At 41.2% G+C, this 19595-nt stretch overlaps 1 protein-coding gene across 1 annotated transcript; it reads left to right on the forward strand.

Annotated features, from left to right (window-relative positions):
- The first annotated feature begins 6197 nt into the window (after positions 1–6197).
- On the forward strand, positions 6198–7035 carry LOC105021680 (protein ripply2). Its single transcript, XM_010889489.3, has 3 exons — positions 6198–6410; positions 6556–6629; positions 6761–7035. Exons 1-3 carry the CDS (start codon positions 6273–6275, stop codon positions 6927–6929), a joined length of 381 nt encoding a protein of 126 aa, XP_010887791.1. The 5' UTR covers positions 6198–6272; the 3' UTR covers positions 6930–7035.
- Positions 7036–19595: the final 12560 nt, after the last annotated feature.

The following is a 19595-nucleotide window of genomic DNA, read 5'->3' on the forward strand; positions in this document are numbered from 1 at the left end:
AGAAGAGATGAAGAAACAACAGCAGAGATGAATAACCAAGAGAAGAGATGAAGAAACAACAGCAGAGATGAATAACCAAGAGAAGAGATGAAGAAACAACAGCAGAGATGAATAACCAAGAGAAGAGATGAAGAGAGGAGAGTCACAGGCCCTGACGTTACTCACGTAACCCTGGCAACCTTAGTGTGCGGGTTGCTGCCAAGATTTAGTGTTTGAATTCAGACAAACTCATCCCTCTTCCCTCATCCCTCTTCCGTCAGCTGAAAAGGGAGGAGAGCGACTGTTTTTCCGGCCCCGGGCCTACAAATCACTGTAGCACTGGAAAAGATACTCCATTAGGCTCCAAGTCTGACTTAAATCAATGCGTGACTTATCAAATGAGATAGGGGATTATCGGGGTAATCACCTGGCAAACCTTGCCAAGATTGTAATTATCTGGAGCACACACATCCACGCACACAGAAAAACTAGCCCCCACACACACACACACACACACACAGAGGAGGATATCAAACCCTTTGTGGAGGGTGAAATGTAACAGCAAGGTGTTCAAAACAAAAAGAACAAGAGCCAGATGCAGCAGAGGCGGGTGTAACAGAAAGACGATAGTGTGGCTGAGGGGAACAGGTCGCTCTCTCCTGTCAGACAGATAACAAGTTGGTCTGGCTCCATTAAAAGATTCACAGTTTGTATTTTTTCTCCCGTCTTCTTCATTTTTTTTTTTCTCAACCCTCAATTTCTTGCTCGCTCTTTCGTTGGTGTTGATCACCAATCTGGCATTTTCCACATCAGCAGAGGAACGCCGTCGTTATCATCGTCCACAGAACCATCACCGTGGCCATCGTCTACATCATCATCTTCGTCGTTTATCACCATCCTCTTTGACATCATCACAAACATTGTCGTCTTCCTCCTCATCATCTTCACCACCATCTCACAGGTTCCGCAACAGGTGCTTGCCCTCACAGCTGCTCTCGGTGTGCTAAAAATAACCCCCTCTCTCTTGCACACTTTTTGATCCTTGGCTTAGTGGATGTGCATCTGTTCTGCAGCACAACAAAGTGCTTTTTTCAAAAAGATATAAGCAGAAACATTTACCACTCCATTTTTTGTTTCCAATAGATTACACAGACAAAAAACCACAAACGTTGCCATATTATAGGGCGGGGGGGTGAAAATGTGATTTTTGGTAATCATCTGGTTTAAAGTCGAACATAAAGTCGCAGGCGTGAGTTGAACCCCTGACTGTAGTCCACACATCCGGTTGTTTAGAAAACAGAGACATACGAGACACTGTTTCGCTGAAACCGAACAATGGCACTGAAGGAGGGGCTGTTTGGTTAAGGTTGGGGATACAAAAGATCATTTGTGGTGCGCATGTCTTTCTGGCTGTGAGTTTGATGTCCAGCAATGTAAAGTAGAATATTTCTCGGTCAAACTGAGCGACAGTTCCATCACTGTGCTACAACAGTAGACAGTAGTAGGAGTTAACGCTAAAGCTGGTATCAAATCCAAAACGACACATCACACGTCTAACCAAACCAAACGACAGCTTGCGAAGATGTTGTCTCGAAGTGCAACACCGCCCTCCAGAGGAGGAAAGGGAGCATTACAACTCAAATGTGCAAGAGGGCAGACACGTTACTTTCCATTATCTAGCTCCCTCTGGTGTTAACAATTATAGCAAGAAAAATAAATGATATCCTACTCACCTAGAAAGCTGAAAACAAAATGGCAATTACACAACAATGACTTTCTACATGTTTTTGTATGATCCTGCTGCAACAAGCTCCACTCAGCAACACTGGGACTGAAGCATTTACCAGCTAAATATAAGAAGGTTCCCATTGATTAGTCACGGCTTCCACAAAGATGCCAGGCCATTAAAATACAATCGAGCTACCCACATGACCCCTCTACAGCAGATAGCTACAGCAAAATTAGGTAATATAGTCTGTACAAGATTCTGCGATATTGCAATTTGCCAGGTTATTACGCGGGGGCTCGCTTTTTGACTAGTAGCAACACTGCTTCTGCATGAAACTGTCAATTACTCTACTACCCCATGAAACTGTCTCATCAAACGGTATGAACAGAGGGTTTTCAAATTCAACCAACGAGGTCCAATCAAGTCACACGCCTAGAAAATGTTTCCCTCACTAATGCTATGAAATATTGAACAAATCAAGTCTTCATAGCAAATATCTGCAGAATCCTCATGCCATTACTTCCACCCGTAACGACACATTAAGACTTTATATGTGGATGAATTAATTGCATCTTAGAATGAGTCCTTACGTCCTCTCATTCCCCACACAAAAACTCCTCCATTCATTTAGCAGGACCCATAAGAAACTGGACAAAAGATGTGCACTAAATAGAGGAAAAGGAGTGCATTAAATAGAGAAAAATTTGTGCACTAAATAGAGGAAAAGGAGTGTACTAAATTGGGGGAAGAGTGCATTAAATACGGGGAAAAGAAGTGCACATAATAGGGGAAAAGTGTGCCATTTAGGAGTCCAACTTGCTGCTACAGGAGATAATGGGTGAGACTCCGGGAACTTAAACCCCCCAGAATGCATGGCGTTCCACGGCAGTGACTTGCAGCATGGCCGTCCCGCTCTGTCGCCCTGGCCGGGCAAGTGCAAATGATTCACACCCTCCCACTGCCCACACTCAACAAGCCAGTAACACCCAACTGGTCACACCTAGCCAGGCGCAGGTTCACACTAGCAGAAAGCCATGTTCTCCAAATGTACCAGCTAATTCTGATTTAAAGATGCAGTCTGGGACTTTTTTGAATAACAAAATATAGTTTTTGGTCCGAGGAAACATACTGATAGTTATCTATTAGGCCATGGTAATCGTTAGCTCTCTGGTTCTGAGATGCTGCGGGTCACAGGGAGGCCGTGTCTCTTCAGCGGCACACTCTGTGTTGCATGGTCTTCAAAGCCGGAGGTGTGCATGCTTCACACCCATGCAGGCAGCGCGACTACACCCAAAAATCAGCAGCCCTCACCCCTACCCATGGGAAAAGATTGACGGGCAGATCTCAATGTTAATCAAATTCCTAGTTTAATCGAGTACTTAACCATGTTAGATTATGACATTGGGATTACAAAGACAAAATAAGGAAACACAACCTTGTAGAGGAAAGAAAAAGAGAGAGCGAAAGATAGAGACAGAGAGTGTGAAAGAGGGAGTTAGAAACAGAGAGAGCAAAAGATAGACAGGAAGTGTGAAAGAAGGACTTAGAAACAGAGAAAAAGAGAGAGCAAAAGATAGACAGGGAGTGTGAAAGAGCGAATTGGAAAGAGAGAAAGAGAGCAAAGGAGAAAAAAAGAGAACGAGAGACAAAGAAAGAATGGCAGCGACAGGATGAGTGGGTCAGCTGGTCAAAGCCCAAGGACCTGTGTGGCAAATGTATGTCCAAACAGAAGCCTACAGCTGACGGTTAATATCGACATATCTGCCTTGTGCAATCTTTTCCCATGACCTCCTCAGTACCAGGTCATCGGGTCGACGACGTGTTCAGTGCATGGGCCAGCTCCGGGCTCCTCCAGAGTGGCCTTTGGTTCCACCCCCGGAGGTGTGCAGCCTTCACACCCCAACCATGCCCACATCTGACTGAACACAGAACAGGGTTCCCAGTTCCCACGGTAACACCCAGACACCCTGGGAAAGACGACCGGAGGAGGACGACGAGGTCACAAGTTTCCACTTCTGAAATGTAATACCGGTTTCAGCCTACATCACAGCGGTGACCAGGTGGATTCCAAAGGTCAAAGGTCAGCCACGCTTGGTGAACCGCTAGGTGGGTGCTGACAAACAGGAGCGATTCAACACCCAGAGGTTGCTGGCCGGCACTCTGTGATCGTAGGTGATAGCACAGCCAGCGTCCATGCAGGGGTATTTCTGTCCATTCGACGCATCAGGTCAGAAACTGTGACTGGGTTAGTTAATGATAACTGGGCATTGGTGTGATGCTGGCTCACACAGACCAATGTCACTCTCCTCTAGGCAGACAGCACAATACCACAGACATGTCTCCCTCTGAAACACTGGAAAGGAGTTCAAAACTCCTTGTTTACACACTACGTTCATCCAAGATCAGTTTACATACCATGTCGGTCAAAAATGTAGTCAGATGAAACATTTAGAAACCAAGCCAGAGAATCCTCTGAGGACATACGGTTACAAAGTACATTGATTAGGACAATACAGTCGAGGGCATCAAAGACTTTAGCCCAATCAATGAAAACAGCCACAACAGTCTACGACCTTTAGAGACACTGAGATACACCCATGAACAGCTCGGAAGCTTGACCAAAACCAGACTCAAGGCGGCTGGTTAGCCGTTTGTTGACCAGACGTTAAAATCCTCGAGACAGGCAGGACCGGACTGCACAGTTAGGGTCCAACGTATTCGCCCCTTTGAAAATAAGAATCAGCGAACTACTTTGGGCCAGGCCCAACAGTGCTTTGGTCAAACAGTGGTGCACTAAATGGGAAAAGGGTTGCCATTTGGGATGAACGCTCTCAGCTGCAGGCGATAGCAGATAACACTCTGGGAACCTCAAAACCCAGACGGATTGGTGTTGAAGTGCATTGACTCCCAGCATGCCTGTGTCACCCTCCAGATCAATTATGGAAAATGATGCGAGTGAATTTGAAAATGATTGGAATCATGTTATGGCCTTGGCAGTCATCAGATCTCAACCCAGTTGAACACCTATGGGAGATTTTAAATGCGCATGTTGGACAGAGCTGTCCGCCACCATCATCAAAACACCAAATGAGGCAATATATATTTTTGGAGAGACTTTTAGAATCTTTGTAACGCTGTTCTGGCTCATCGTGGAGGTGTAACAGAGTGTGTATAACGCACCACGCACGCTGTGCTATGAGTGAAAACCTCCCTCACTGATGCCACTGCCTCAAGAGGCGCTCAAGCGACAGACGCTAGAGCCCATGGGTTTTAGCCTCAGGTTCAAGACCCAGGTTTGAGTCCGAGTAGGACCTGTTTCAGTGGCCTAACACCTTTCGCTATGTAGTTTTTTATTTTTTGTCACACATCTGTATCCATCTACTGTGATTAACTTTTCAGTGTTAATTTTAAGAGTTTTGTATCATTTCAAATGAGCAAGGAGGAGAAGCAGTTTTGGGGGGGGGGGGGTGAATTTAACAATTGAATCATAAAGGCAATAAAGCATTAGAATGTTTCGTCAAGACGTAATGTATTCAACTTGTATACTTTCAAACTAGTTATAATACACTATTTTCGCTATCTTGGGGTGGTTGTGCTTTTTTTTTTTGTCCTAATAGCTTTAGCGTTGTTTTTGTGGCTTTGTTTGATATTTCTGAACTGATGTAACTAACGTACATTGCGATGTTTGCTCTTCCACCCCTTGCTGGGCTAATTCGCAATAGACCCACTGTTAATTAATTAGAAGCACAAAAGGTGAAGAGGTTTGTTTTTTTCCGATATGATGACACAACATTTGTCGTAAAGGTAAACCGTAAATGGCCTGAGATACAATGGTCTGCAAAAAGAAACCTAACGCGTGCCGTCCTCCAGAAGTCCCCCCTCCCTTTCTTGGTCGCAGAGCGCAGCTTGACCCTGTCCACATATCGGCACGTGCTATTTCACACTTGAAAAGCAAATGGGTCAATGGAGAACACATTGCAGATAACGAACACAGGCTGTCATGGTGATTACGTAAACTAAAACTGGTATGTTTGCCATTACATGCTTAGACGATTTATCACGTAGGCCTAGCTGTTATTTTTTACAAATACTTCGCTACTACCACTAGGCCTACTAATTATGCTACTTATTATAAACACAAGTTGCCTATTGTATGCCTATCCCTCGTTTAAATAGGCTACAAATACTCAAAATTGCCTAAAAAAAACTTCAACGGGTCTCAATCCAAATTGGCCAAATCATATGTTAGGCCAAATCATTTATAGGTCTAAGCCTATTCACACAACGAATTTGGCAGATAGTCTCCGAAACTTCTAAAATATCCAGCAACAGATGTTTAAACTATATTCCCAAACAAGCCCCGTCTGCACACGCACATGGAGCAAGTTTGCCAAAGTGTGACTTGACACCTTAGCGCTGTGGCACATCCACACTTTCGGAGTGTCAAAGCGCAATTTGGCACGCGCTCCCTGGCCGGATATATAGAAGGCGTCCACTCAACTCTGGCATCACTCTTAGTCACAAACTCTCAGAAGATTTTCCAGTGACACTATTATCGGAAGCCATGGAGAATATCATCGCCCATTGTGGATTTTCTACTAACGGAATTGCTGGAGGAGCAAACTTTGCTCAACAACCCGCTAATTTGTGGAGACCCTGGGATGCCAAAGCCGACAGGAAACTCAGATCCGCAGCCCGCACGGTTAGTGGAGACCAGCTGAATTTTGAAACGAAATAATGAGTGTGGATTTAACTAATTAAAGTTGCTAATACATTAATTAAGTTACACGTAGGCCAACCATATGCTATCGATTTATGCTAACAAGCGTATCTTTATCTCATCACAGCCTTACACCATCCCGATTGAAGGAGTTTCTGACTGCAAAGACAGCAAAAGTCCAAAGATCACACACCCAGTAAAGTAAGTCGCAATTTCCTCTCTGGCTGTGCGTAGCCTACGGATAAACAAGATGGGCTGTCTACCCTTTCTCTCATCCTTATCCACATTTGTATTTTCTATAAATCCTAATCCCAGATTGTCTCGTGTTCTAGGTTGTTTTGGCCCAAATCCAGGTGCTTCGATTATCTGTACCAGGAAGCAGAGATGCTTCTGCGCAACTATCCCGTTCAAGCGTCCATCTGCCTTTACGAAGACTCTAGCAGTGATGACGAAGAGGACGGCAGTGAAGAGGAAGAGGACTCCATTAAGGAGATTAATTAAAAAAAACTGTCATCATCCAAATTTTTAAAAAGCGGAATGTATATTTTAATATCAAATTGTAATATATTGCTGCGTAATTTATTTTTGTAAATATATGTAAATAGGCCATAAGAACAACTAATTACTTATTAATTTTGTCAGTGTAAACATTAATTTATATTTCACAGTTACTTTTATTTAATGTTGTACCCAAAAGAGAAAAGTGTAATAAACAACTTAAAAATGAGAAATGTGCTATTTGAATCTTTAATACTGGTTGTTGCACAATCACTTTCGAGACGATTTGATTAGTTGTATTTACGGTCCTCGAAGCCAAAAACACTAACTACTCTGAATCTAATTATACTGTTTTAAATACATCTTCGCAATAACAATAAGATTTTGTAATCGCTTTATCACGAAGTCATCTCGGGCTTTGGTTGACAAACCATGACAAATATTCATATTGTGGAATGGTGTAATCAAGACAGGTTACAAAATGAATGGCTTCATAAATAATAACTGATTTAACGAGGTGAAACTGGCTACGCTCGAGCGGTATTCGAACTACATATTTTTTTAATGGATCACGTGAGACGCTGAGTTGGCACCTCGCCTATTGGCCACCGGAGGTGAGAGGAGCTCGTGCAAGTGTCTGCGTGAGCGTCCCCTTCCTCATCCAAACAACACAGTGCGTAAATACACAAACTTTCAGGCAGTAGCTATGAGAAAGCTTTAATTACCCGAACAATGGCAAATGTTATCGCGACAAAAGTCTGAGTTCGCACGTTTCACATGCTTTTAATTGATTGCTTGACCCCACTACACATGATAAACGTTGTAATTAATTAAACTATAAAAGAGAGGTTATTATACTCCATACTTTGGTAATTCATTAAGGTCCTTATTAACCACCGGCTAAACAATGGCTGCTCTTCCTGAATTCAAAACAAAATAATACACTCTATTGTTATTTATAAACTTGAGCTTACAATCAAAATATGAAGCATATGTACATAAAACCTATGATTAATATCTAATTTTGCAAAGAGAAATACACATTATTATGTGTCACATTATAGGCACACCTGGATATTCTTATTAATGAACTATGAAACCAAGTTCATCTGAGTCATTAGGAACTCTTCAGTGATCAATCATGTTTCCCAGGTGTATCAGTTTGAAATTACACACATGTGAATTCGTTTTTCATCTGTCAATAAGGTTGTCACCTTTCTAATTTATGGAATGGCTGCAAAAGTAGCTACATATCTGAAGAAACCCATCTCCACTATTATGGCAATGATGATAATGTGAAGTACCTAAATGGAATTGCAGAAGTTGGTTGATTCTTGGGGTCACCAAGCCTCGAAACTACAAAAGATTCCACTACCTTTCCAACAAGATATTTGGATTTATTTCCAAAAGAAAGCCTCATTCTCATCAAGATTTCAAACATCAATACCAGGACATGTCTAAACTTCATTGTAACTTTGATAGGAAGTGAGTTTTGTGGTCAGTGTCGACAAAAATAAAAGCTTTTTTCCACATCAAACAGAAGATGGTTGGGGGTCTAACGCAGGATGTTCATGAATCAAGATTTTGACCTAAACCCCACTGAAAACCTGTAGGATGAGTTGAAGAGGAGAGTCTACAAGCAAATGCCAAGGACACTGGAGAGATTCTGCATGGACATTTCTTAAGATTCTTAAGATTATTATAGGAACTAGTCATATCAGATTATCACTTGCAGATAACCAATCCTATCCAGATTTTCATTGGAACACATCCTCCAATAAGAATAGGACAATTCCTAATCTTGATAGAAAATTCTAATGCATTGTTTTGACCAGGGATAATCTGTCTGCTCTTAGAGAGGGAACCAGAACAAAAGAGAGTCCCTGTTAGGATCTAGGATTTGGTTTAAGCTTATATTGTTTATTCCTCTTGTGGCAAACTCTGTTACCCTTTTTCCTAACATAAACAGTTAATTTAGCTAAACATTTTGTTGAGCCTATTCTACAGGCCTGTGATGTTGATAGCAACCAGTAGGTGGTGATGTTGCCCTATAATGCCGTACTGGCTATATGATGTTTGTAGCTGACTTCTTCAGGGTAGGGTTTGTTCAGAATTCAAATCACTCAGTTCAGGAAGTTATCTGAATGTAATATGAAACACTTAGCTAAATATATAATTTATTTTCAGTTTATTTAAAAAATATATATTTAGTTAAAAATTATTGAATTGGAATTTCACTTTGCGTCCTACATTGTATTACTTTAATTCAAAATGATCCATCTTTCTCCTTGGACCAGCAACATCTTTGCCTCCAATTGGTGATCCTATTTAAGTTCAGTTCTTGTCCACACCTGGTGTGGAGTATTGTTTGTTTGCTTGTTTGTTTGTGCTTCCTGCTCAATCGCATTTGGTTGCTGGTTTGGTTTGGTTTTCCTTTTCACCACATTAAAAGATGGATTTTTACGACCATGTCTCTGCACCAGTGTCCTGCGTCCACAACCGTGACACCATCAGGATACATTTTTTAGCATTACATAACTTTTCCAGTCTTTTGTGGCCTCTGTCCCGACTTTTCTGAAACGGGTTGCTGGCATCACATTCATAGTGGGTATATGTTTTTCAAGGAACAATAAAATGTCTCAGGTTCAACATCTGATATGTGGTCTTTGTACAATTTTCTATTGAATATAGGGTTTAAATTATTTGCACATCCTTGCGTTCTGTTTTTGTTTACATTTTAGGCAGCGTCCCAACTTTTGGAAACAGGGTTGTATAGAAGCGGTGTTCCCACCGACGCACATTGATTCTGGTAGAGCCTTTTTGGTTGAGCAAGCAGCGAGTGTGGTAAGAACCCGAACAGAGTTTAATGTGTTACGTTGGAAACATCTCAACATCAACCGTCCCTAATTCACTTGAATTGACGGCGATGAAGCAGAGCCTTAGTTATAAATCAGGTATAAAAACAGGGATACATTTTTTTTACAAAATAATACCCAAGTCAATATCTGGATCATGAAATTGCATAAAAATGCATCATCCATGCAAGCCCGCTAGGAGGCAAACAGTGAGCACGGGAGCTGCTTTCTATCTCGGTAGGAAATGTAAGAAGTAGTGTAATTGTTTTAATAGTGTAATGAAATGTGAGTATCCCCCCGTTCAGGAACCAGAATATGTAGCTATGACACATTATTTCACCCAGACCATTTTGAAGTAAATTAATGGCGAACATTTTTTTTTCAACCACCGAACATTAGCTTTCACCAAATTTTGATAGGATATGATTTGTGTGTTTCCTGGGAGTTTTATTCCCTAGACACAGCTTCAACACTCTTCATTGCCTGGTTTTAGTCGTTTTGAAATGGCCACCTATATGTGCACTGTGGGGTTTTTTCAAAGCCATGGAAAATAAAAAATGCGCTTACCAAGCGGTTAAGTGCACTGGTTTGGTTAAAGCATTGGGCACAGTAGCAGCCTTGTTAAACCAAGTATAAACCTCAAGAAATTGGAGCTCTTCAGCGATATTGATTTATTTTTAAAATGTCAATCTGTTCACTCTATGGGAGGACAGCTTTGTACCAAACACAGTTTCCTACTATTAGACATTTTAACGTGAAAAATTCCTGACTTTGCGTTACCATGGATTATTCATAGGTTTTTGACATACTGTATTCTTCTTCTTAACATTGTTTACACAATTACGTTGACACACACACACACACACACACACACACTGACCTACACCAATCTTTAGAAATCTAAAATGATATGCTATTTAGCACTGTTTGTTGTACATTCAAGTGCTCTGGTAGACTAGAATCTGTCCTGAAGCCACACGTTTTCGCTACAGTAGCCAGTGTAGTGAATAGACTGGCCATTCAATGGGTGGAATCCGACAGGGCAGTTCCCCAGAAGAATTGGATGTCTGTAGAATTCCTAGAATGTCGTTTTCTAAGACCTGGGGCTGGGAAAGTGCCTGGAGTGGCGAGTCGTGCATTAAAGAATAGCTTCTGATCCCTGTGTTAGGCAATCTTTCTGTTTGTGTGTTTTTAGCATTTCCCAAAGTTTAACACTTAACCACAACTAAACCTAACAGCATCCATGTTTTGTTTGTTTCACAGAGTTTAGTTAGCAATGGCTCCTCCGTACACTGTTCAGTACTTGTTTTCTCACTATTCAGTGCTTGTTTTCTCACTTTTCAGTGCTTCTTCTCTGACAAGATCAGACATGGTGTAGAATTTTGCCAAAGATGAAATGAAAGAGGGATTACGCTGGCTCTCGTCTTCTGGTTTTAGGAGAAGCAATAATTGTGTGTCTCAGTGACAACTGTGCAGGAGAGGGAAGGTGCATCCTTTTCATTTCACAATGGAAGACACACCGGACAACTGAAATTTGCCATTTTAGGATCAGCTTTTGTAGATGAACTCCAGTGTAAAAGCATTCCACTATTTTATGGACATTGTCTTATATCACAATGCTACAAATACAATCTAAAATGTCTGGTAATGGACCAATGGACTCTAGTAGTGCACTGCTTTTAACCAGAACCAATGGGACTCTAGTAGTGCACTGCTTTTAATTAGGACCAATGGGACTCAAGTAGTGCACTGCTTTTAACCAGAACCAATGGGACTCTAGTAGTGCACTGCTTTTAACCAGAACCAATGGGACTCTAGTAGTGCACTGCTTTTAATTAGGACCAATGGGACTCTAGTAGTGCACTGCTTTTAACCAGAACCAATGGGACTCTAGTAGTGCACTGCTTTTAATTAGGACCAATGGGACTCTAGTAGTGCACTGCTTTTAACCAGAACCAATGGGACTCTAGTAGTGCACTGCTTTTAACCAGGACCAATGGGACTCTAATCATGTACTGCTTTTAACCAGGACCAATGGGACTTTGTTCTGGTGAAAAGCAGTGCACTACTAGTCCTATTGTATTAACACAAGCACACACGCACCAGGCAGAAATCAAATGGACAAAGAATCCTGAGGATTAAATGGTAGGTTCAGAGTATAACTGGGTTTAGGATCCCAATTTGGGTTTAATGTAATGTTAGGATTAGGATTAATGTTTAGGGTTAGTAAAAATGAAATGAACTGAGTTAGACGTGCGTGTGTTCCTGCACAAGCTTTCGCCCGGCGAGTTATATGAAAAAATATAGAAAACGTTCTATGAGTCACTCACGGATGAGAGCGCCTGCTAAATGGCTGAAATGTATCATGTAACAATGTTCTCATGCCAAGAAGCGATGAGATCCCTTTGTCCATCTGAAACCAAACTGGTCGGTGGCTGGATCATTGTATCCTGCTCTGCCCCCAAACCATGGAAACCATGGAAACAAGCAACTTGCAAACTGCACTATACATTCAGGGCTTTCGGAAAGTATTCAGACCCCTTCACTTTCTCCACATCTTCTTGTGTTATAGACTTTGTTTATTGTTCATTATGTCCTTTGTTTTTGCCATCAATCTGCACACATTACCTCAGGGGGACAAAGCAAACGTGCATTTATAGAAATGTGTGCAAGTTTATTGAAAATAAACAAACTTAAAAATGTTTTGTCCATAAGTATTCCGACCCATTTTTCAGTACTTTCACAGACTTGAAAAAGCCTAAATCATTTCTTTACCAGCCAGTTCAGCATTGTCTTGGCTGGATGTGTGTTGTGTCTGTTGTCACGATAAGAGATGAATCTCAGCTCAATTTTGAGTGTCCTGATAGAGAAATGTTTTTTCCCACTCTTCTGATTGAGATTTCATCTTGTGCATTTGTCAGAGTATCATTATTCTTTGTGGCCTGTTTACGTGTGTCTGTGAGGGGGATTCACAAGCAGGCAGAGTATCATTATTCTTTGTGGCCTGTTTACGTGTGTCTGTGTGAGGGGGATTCACAAGCAGGCAGAGTATCATTATTCTTTGTGGCCTGTTTATGTGTGTCTGTGTGAGGGGGATTCACAAGCAGGCAGAGTATCATTATTCTTTGTGGTCTGTTTACGTGTGTCTGTGTGAGGGGGATTCACAAGCAGGCAGAGTATCATTATTCTTTGTGGCCTGTTTACGTGTGTCTGTGTGAGGGGGATTCACAAGCAGGCAGAGTATCATTATTCTTTGTGGTCTGTTTATGTGTGTCTGTGTGAGGGGGATTCACAAGCAGGCAGAGTATCATTATTCTTTGTGGTCTGTTTATGTGTGTCTGTGTGAGAGGGATTCACATTCAGGCAGTGTACATGACGTCCCCACAAAGATACCAAAACCTGCAAATAGCTCTCTGCAATATTTTTATGTCAGATCCCAGCTGGGGAAAAAGGGTTAGATTTAGAGTTACAATTAGGATTATTTTTGGCTTAGGCATTACCAGCTATAATTACGTTCAGGCATTAGGCCTAGGTTAAATGTTGGGATAAAAGGTTTGTTTATTGAGGTTAAGTTAGTGAACATGGATTTCTAAAAAAGGTAGAAGTTATATTTTAGGTCCCCACATGGACAGAAAGACAGAAGTGTGTGTGTGCCAATGCAGCAGATTTTCTTGCTGTGTGTTTCCACTCTCTCAATATTCAAAGATGCTGGTGGGAAAACAAACCATCTGTTTGCTCCTAACACTCAGACTGAGATACAAGAGATGAAATGAAACATGCCAAGCGCTTTCTTGAAATGCAGAAAGCAGTGAAAAAAACTGAAATGTAGTCTACAACACATTTACTCCTATATATTATGAAAAGTTTCACATTCAAGCAGACATCAGCATCTGCCATATGCTCTTCTACTACTGTCACATGCATTGGGTACTACAGCAGCGTACAGCAGACTTTCGTTCCACTTTTCATAGTATAAAGGGAAAAAACATAATGGAAAGGTGAAACTATTTAATAATTAGCAGGAGTACATTAAAACACAGAGCTAGACCTCTGGGTTAAAGCTGCCTATGTGCCGCCATTTAACAACGAAAGGCCGGAGATAAAGAACATTTATTTTCCTGGAAGTAAAGAAGTACTAAGGAAAAAGGCTTTCAACTAATCGAATTTCCATTATGAGAGCAAGGCTGAGCATTGGTCGGGGCACGCCATGTTCCTTTAATCTGGCTGCAATGTTTCACTGTTATTTTCTTCCTTTTCCTCTTATGGAGGTCTGTTTTCACGTGGTCTCTCCAGCCTCTGCCGCTCCCTGTAATTACATTACATTTCTTCAATCGCTCTTTCACTCAATTACCATTTGCAAAAATACACAGTAATACACACACTGTCCTGTCATGGTATTGCTCATTTGCTCTATTAATAATAATTGTTCTCCATATTTATTCTGATATTTTTGTTGGTCGATCTTTCTTCGATTTCCTTATCACAGTGCTTATTTACGTTATAACACGCTTGTCTCTTTCTTCTTCACCATACTTGTGAAAAGCGTCCAGCCGTTGATCCTACGATGTCATGCTGGTAAAGGAGCTGTAGAGATCTCACATATCTTTTTCAGCTCAGCAACACAGTTGTCGATCACCTGTAGCTAAAGCCGCTCAGACCACATTACACATTGTCCTCTTCTGTAGTATTGTAGTTCCTGGTTATTATTCCTCTTTATGCGATAATATCTGATATAGTTATGGTTGGGTTATTAAAAAAACTTATTATATATTATATATTTACAAGTGTAGATAGCCTTATATTATAAAGCTACAATGTTTGGTAGGGAATTATGGTTTTCATAGACCAGCTTGTGGTATAACATATACCCAACAGGTTGGGTTGAACAACAGATACATCGAGCTTCCCCTGTTTTTAGTCTAGTATAGGAGCTCATTGGAAAACATCTTGCTAGCTTGGCATTATACTTCTGGTACGGAATTCGTATTTACAGTTGTGCTCAAAAGTTTACATACCTTTGGAGAATTGATAATATATGTACCATTTGTAAAGAAAACATAAGTGAGCAGGCAAAACACGTCTTTTATTTCTTCTGGGATTCACATTCAGCTGTAGGTCAATACAGAATGGCACAAGAAAACTTTTTTAAACCTATTAGTTTGCTAGCTCTTTTATGGAAGTTAGCCATCCTTTCACATGGAGCTATTACAGGGCAACACATATATTACGACCAATATATACCTGTTAGTTACCACACATTATCATTCAAAGTTTTACAGATTGCAAGAGGATGTTTTCTCCCTGAAACATACATATATTATAAAGGTTCAGGTTGCCATTAGTCAGTGTACTGTCTGTTGAGAATATTTTCCATCTGGTTACTGCAGAGGTGATAACAGTGAATTCTTGGCAGCGTCTTTTCAATAGAAGATGCAGAAAGGCCCTTTCAGTGAGTAACAGATGTCGAATCCCTATGTCATCTTTATTAGTTTTATCTCTTTCTTTGCTTTTCTACTCTAGATTTCTACACTAGATTTGGCCTAGATGAAAGGGACATACACACACACACACTCACAAGCACACACACACACACACACACAGCCTTCAGAAATAATTCTGACACCAATCTTTGTTAGCAGAGTGACTCACACAGACAACGAATACCGGTTTCACAATCAACCCGTCTCTCTGACCGGCACTCTTTTTATTGTGTATTGAACAGAAACATGTGCAATTGTTCATTCACTGATTAGGTCACATGATACACAAGTCACAATGTGATTGTTTGGCTCACAGGGACAACAAGGGGTAATAATGAATACAAAATATAAACACAAATGAGAGCACCTATTAGATTATGAACAAAACATATCATAAACAAATGAAATCTCAACACCCCCACTTGCTCTCACATGTCTATTGTCATACAAGTCTTTATGCACCAAACATAAATGTGTCAAATTTTATTAACTTTAGTCTCGTCGCTGGTTTCGTAAGTATATCAGCAACCATGTCGTCTGTTGGACAATATTGTAGACTAACTCTCCCCTCCTTTATCACCGATCTTACAAAATGGTACTTAATGTCCACATGTTTGCACCTCTGTCTTTGCACAGGATTTTTGGCCAAAGCTATGGCACCCTGATTATCTTCGTAGACCCTGGTTTTGTATTTCAGACCATCTAGGTTTTCCAGCAATTGCTGTAGAAACAAACACTCTTGTACAGTCGCGGCCAGCGCCATATATTCTGCCTCACAGGTGGACAATGCGACAGTAGGCTGTCTCCTGGTCTTCCATGAGACCAACGGACCCTTTTCGTTTAGGCTAATGCAGTACCCCGTAGTACTGCGTCTATCAGTCACATCAGCTGCCCAATCTGCGTCGCAGTATGCATGTATCAGGTTTTCATCATCTCCTTTCCTGTAGCACAGTTCTTTGTCGTTTGTCCCTTTTAAATACCTTAAAACTTGTTTTACAGTATTCCACTGTTCTGTGGTCGGCTTAGTAAAATACTGTGACAGTTTGCTTACGACATAACTGAGGTCCGGTCTTGTACACGTCGCCAGGTATATGAGGCTACCTACTACCTCTCTGTACTTTCTTACGTCAGTCATTTCCTCTGCGCTGTCCGTATAGTTCAATTGCTGTTCGCAGGGAGTGGCTCTGGCCTTACAGTTCTGCATGTCAAACCTCTCCAGGATTTTCGTAGTATACTGTTGTTGCGACATTCTGACACATTCAAACTCCTGCTTATAATCAATACCAAGGAAATGTGTCAGTGTTCCTAAGTCCTTCATTCTGAATTTTGCACTGAGCATCTCTTTCACACGATTAAGCACATACGTATTGTTGGCTGAGATTATCAAGTCATCAACCCATATTATTATGTATACTCTCTCGGCTTCTGTAGCCTTTGTGTAAACACAATGGTCAGCAGGGTTTTGAGTGAACTTCATGTCACATAAATAATCATGCAACATTCGGTTCCAGTTCCTGCCCGACTGTTTAAGTCCATACAGGGATTTCTCTAATTTATACACCAGTTTAGTATGTGCCTGTAATATCTCATAACCCTCAGGCTGTTTCATATAAATGTCGCAATCTATCGGCGCATGTATATACGCTGTCTTTACGTCCATCTGGTGCACAACCAGGTTTTCCTGTACGGCTTTCTGTATCAACACTCTGATACTAGTCATACTGGCAGTTGGAGAAAAAGTCTCATCATAGTCCACACCTCTCACTTGACTATAACCTTTGGCAACATAACGCGCTTTGTACTTGTCTGTCCCGTCGATGTTCTTTTTAATCGCATAGACCCATTTACCCCCCACTAGTAATTCTTTTCATCTCCGTCAAAGACCAGTCTTGACCAACGGTGCCTTGGTACCACTGTATCCGACCTTATGCTCATGACCGTATAACGAGACACTTCTCTCGGACCTGTCTTTCGTTGAGGCCTTTCCTTTTGCCTTTTCTATTCTCGACCTCACTACAATATTACACTATGTATTCTGGGCCCATAACCTGTTAGCAGAGTGACTCACACAGACAACGAATACCGGTTTCACAATCAACCCGTCTCTCTGACCGGCACTCTTTTTATTGTGTATTGAACAGAAACATGTGCAATTGTTCATTCACTGATTAGGTCACATGATACACAAGTCACAATGTGATTGTTTGGCTCACAGGGACAACAAGGGGTAATAATGAATACAAAATATAAACACAAATGAGAGCACCTATTAGATTATGAACAAAACATATCATAAACAAATGAAATCTCAACAATCTTAAAAGTACAAGTCAAAGGTTTGGATGTACCTAGTCATTCCAGGGTATTTCTTTATTTTATACAGTTTTCCATATTGTGGAATAATAGTGAAGACATCAAAACTATGAGATAATATATGGAATCATGCATCAACCGACAATCATTTTCAACAAATCAAAATAAATGATTATTTTCAAGTAGCCAGCCTTTGTTTGGATGGCAGCTTTGCACACTCTTTACATTCTCTCAACCTATTTTACTTTATTAAAATTTTATTTTCAAAATTTCACATAAAATACACATGATGCAGGATAAGCACAGTAATCAACAGAAAAATCAATATACAGTTTGTGCAAAAGATGTCTGTTTAAAGAGGTAGATCAATAAATATACGCCGAGGGGGCAAAGCAATGGGAATCGGGAGGTACACTGAAGCATACATGAGCATGTCTTACAGTGAAAATAATTGTGCAGGGGATGACGTGCAAGTACAGAGAGATTGAGGCATAAACGCACAAGAGATAAGGTGCAAAAATGAAAAATATTTAGGAGAATTAACATGTGCAATGATCAGAAAGCTTAACAGTAACAATAGTTCCTGAAAGGCAGTGAGGAAAGATGGGAATTTCCAGTTTCAGGATGTTTTGCAATTCGTTCCAGTCATTGGCAGCAAGCAACTGGAAGGAGTGACAGCCAAAGGAGGTGTTGGCTTTAGGGATGACCAGAGAGATATACCTGCTGGAATGCAGAGTACCGGAGGGTGTTGTTATAGAGAATTAGGTAAAACTGGGATTTATCTAGCAGTTATTTTGCAGTGAGCTTGACGTCGGGGGTGTAGCGAGGGACTGGCCAACCGGTGTGTAGAGATCACCGTGGTGGGTGTTGTATGAAGCGCTGGTGACAAAACGGATGTCGCTGGGGTAAACTACATCTAGTGTGTTCACGAGAGACTTATAGGCTGTTCTGTAAACGACATCCCCGAAGTCTGGAGTTGGTAGGACGGTCATTTTCACCAGGGCATGTTTAGCAGCGTGAGTGATAGGAGGCCTTGTTGCGGAACAGGGATTTAATTTAACACTGGAGGCGGTAAACATGGTTCAGGAAGCAGTGCGAGCAGTAGGTGTCATATTCCAGGACCATCTAGAAATGTGACCCTATTTGGGCTGGCAGGCCTGGGCAGCGTTTGTTTGAGGGGCGTTCAAGTTTTACCAGAATTTAGGAGCCGCTGGATGTCTTAGAAGGAGTGTTGTATGTTGTTGAATCTCTTTTGGTGGTTAGTTAACACAGTGTTCAATGAAGAGCCAGATGTACACAGAACTGTGTCATCTGCATAGAGGTGAATCAGTCACCAGCAGCAAGTGTGACATAATTGATGTATACAGAGAAAAGGGACAGCCCGAGAATCGAACCGTGTGGCACACCCATGGAGACTGCCTGACAGCGAGCCCTTCCAATTTAACACACTGAACCCTGTCTGAGAAATAGTTAGTGAACAAGGCTTGGCTGATGAAGTCGGTGGCATAGTAGTGTCTTTTATGAATGGCAGTTATTATATAATTTTAAGACCTTGAGCATGGCTGAGGTACACCCATGGCCAGCTCGGAAACCTGACTGCATAGCGGAGAGGCCACAATGTGATTCCCAATGGCTGATTATACAGCTGTATTACAGTGGGGAGAACAAGTATTTGATACACTGCCGATTTTGCAGGTTTTCCCACTTGCAAAGCATGTAGAAGTCTGTACTTTTTATCATAGGTACTCTTCAACTGTGAGTAACGGGATCTAAAACAAAAATCCAGAAAATCTAATTGTATGATTTTTAAGTAATTAATTTTCATTTTATTGCATGACATAAGTATTTGATAAATCAGAAAAGCAGAACTTAATATTTGGTACAGAAACCTTTGTTTGCAATTACAGAGATCATACGTTTCCTGTAGTTCTTGACCAGGTTTGCACACACTGCAGCAGGGATTTGGGCCCACTCCTCCATACAGACCTTCTCCAAATACTTATGTCATGCAATAAAATGAA

Source organism: Esox lucius, chromosome 14 (genome assembly GCF_011004845.1).
Source record: "Esox lucius isolate fEsoLuc1 chromosome 14, fEsoLuc1.pri, whole genome shotgun sequence".
Taxonomy (NCBI): domain Eukaryota; kingdom Metazoa; phylum Chordata; class Actinopteri; order Esociformes; family Esocidae; genus Esox; species Esox lucius.

Coding starts and splice junctions, on each gene's coding strand:
- LOC105021680 (XM_010889489.3), top strand. CDS start 6,273: ATGGAGAATATCATCGCCCATTGTGGATTTTCTACTAACGGAATTGCT. Junction 6,411..6,555: donor TCAGATCCGCAGCCCGCACG/GTTAGTGGAGAC, acceptor ATCTCATCACAG/CCTTACACCATCCCGATTGA. Junction 6,630..6,760: donor AAGATCACACACCCAGTAAA/GTAAGTCGCAAT, acceptor CTCGTGTTCTAG/GTTGTTTTGGCCCAAATCCA.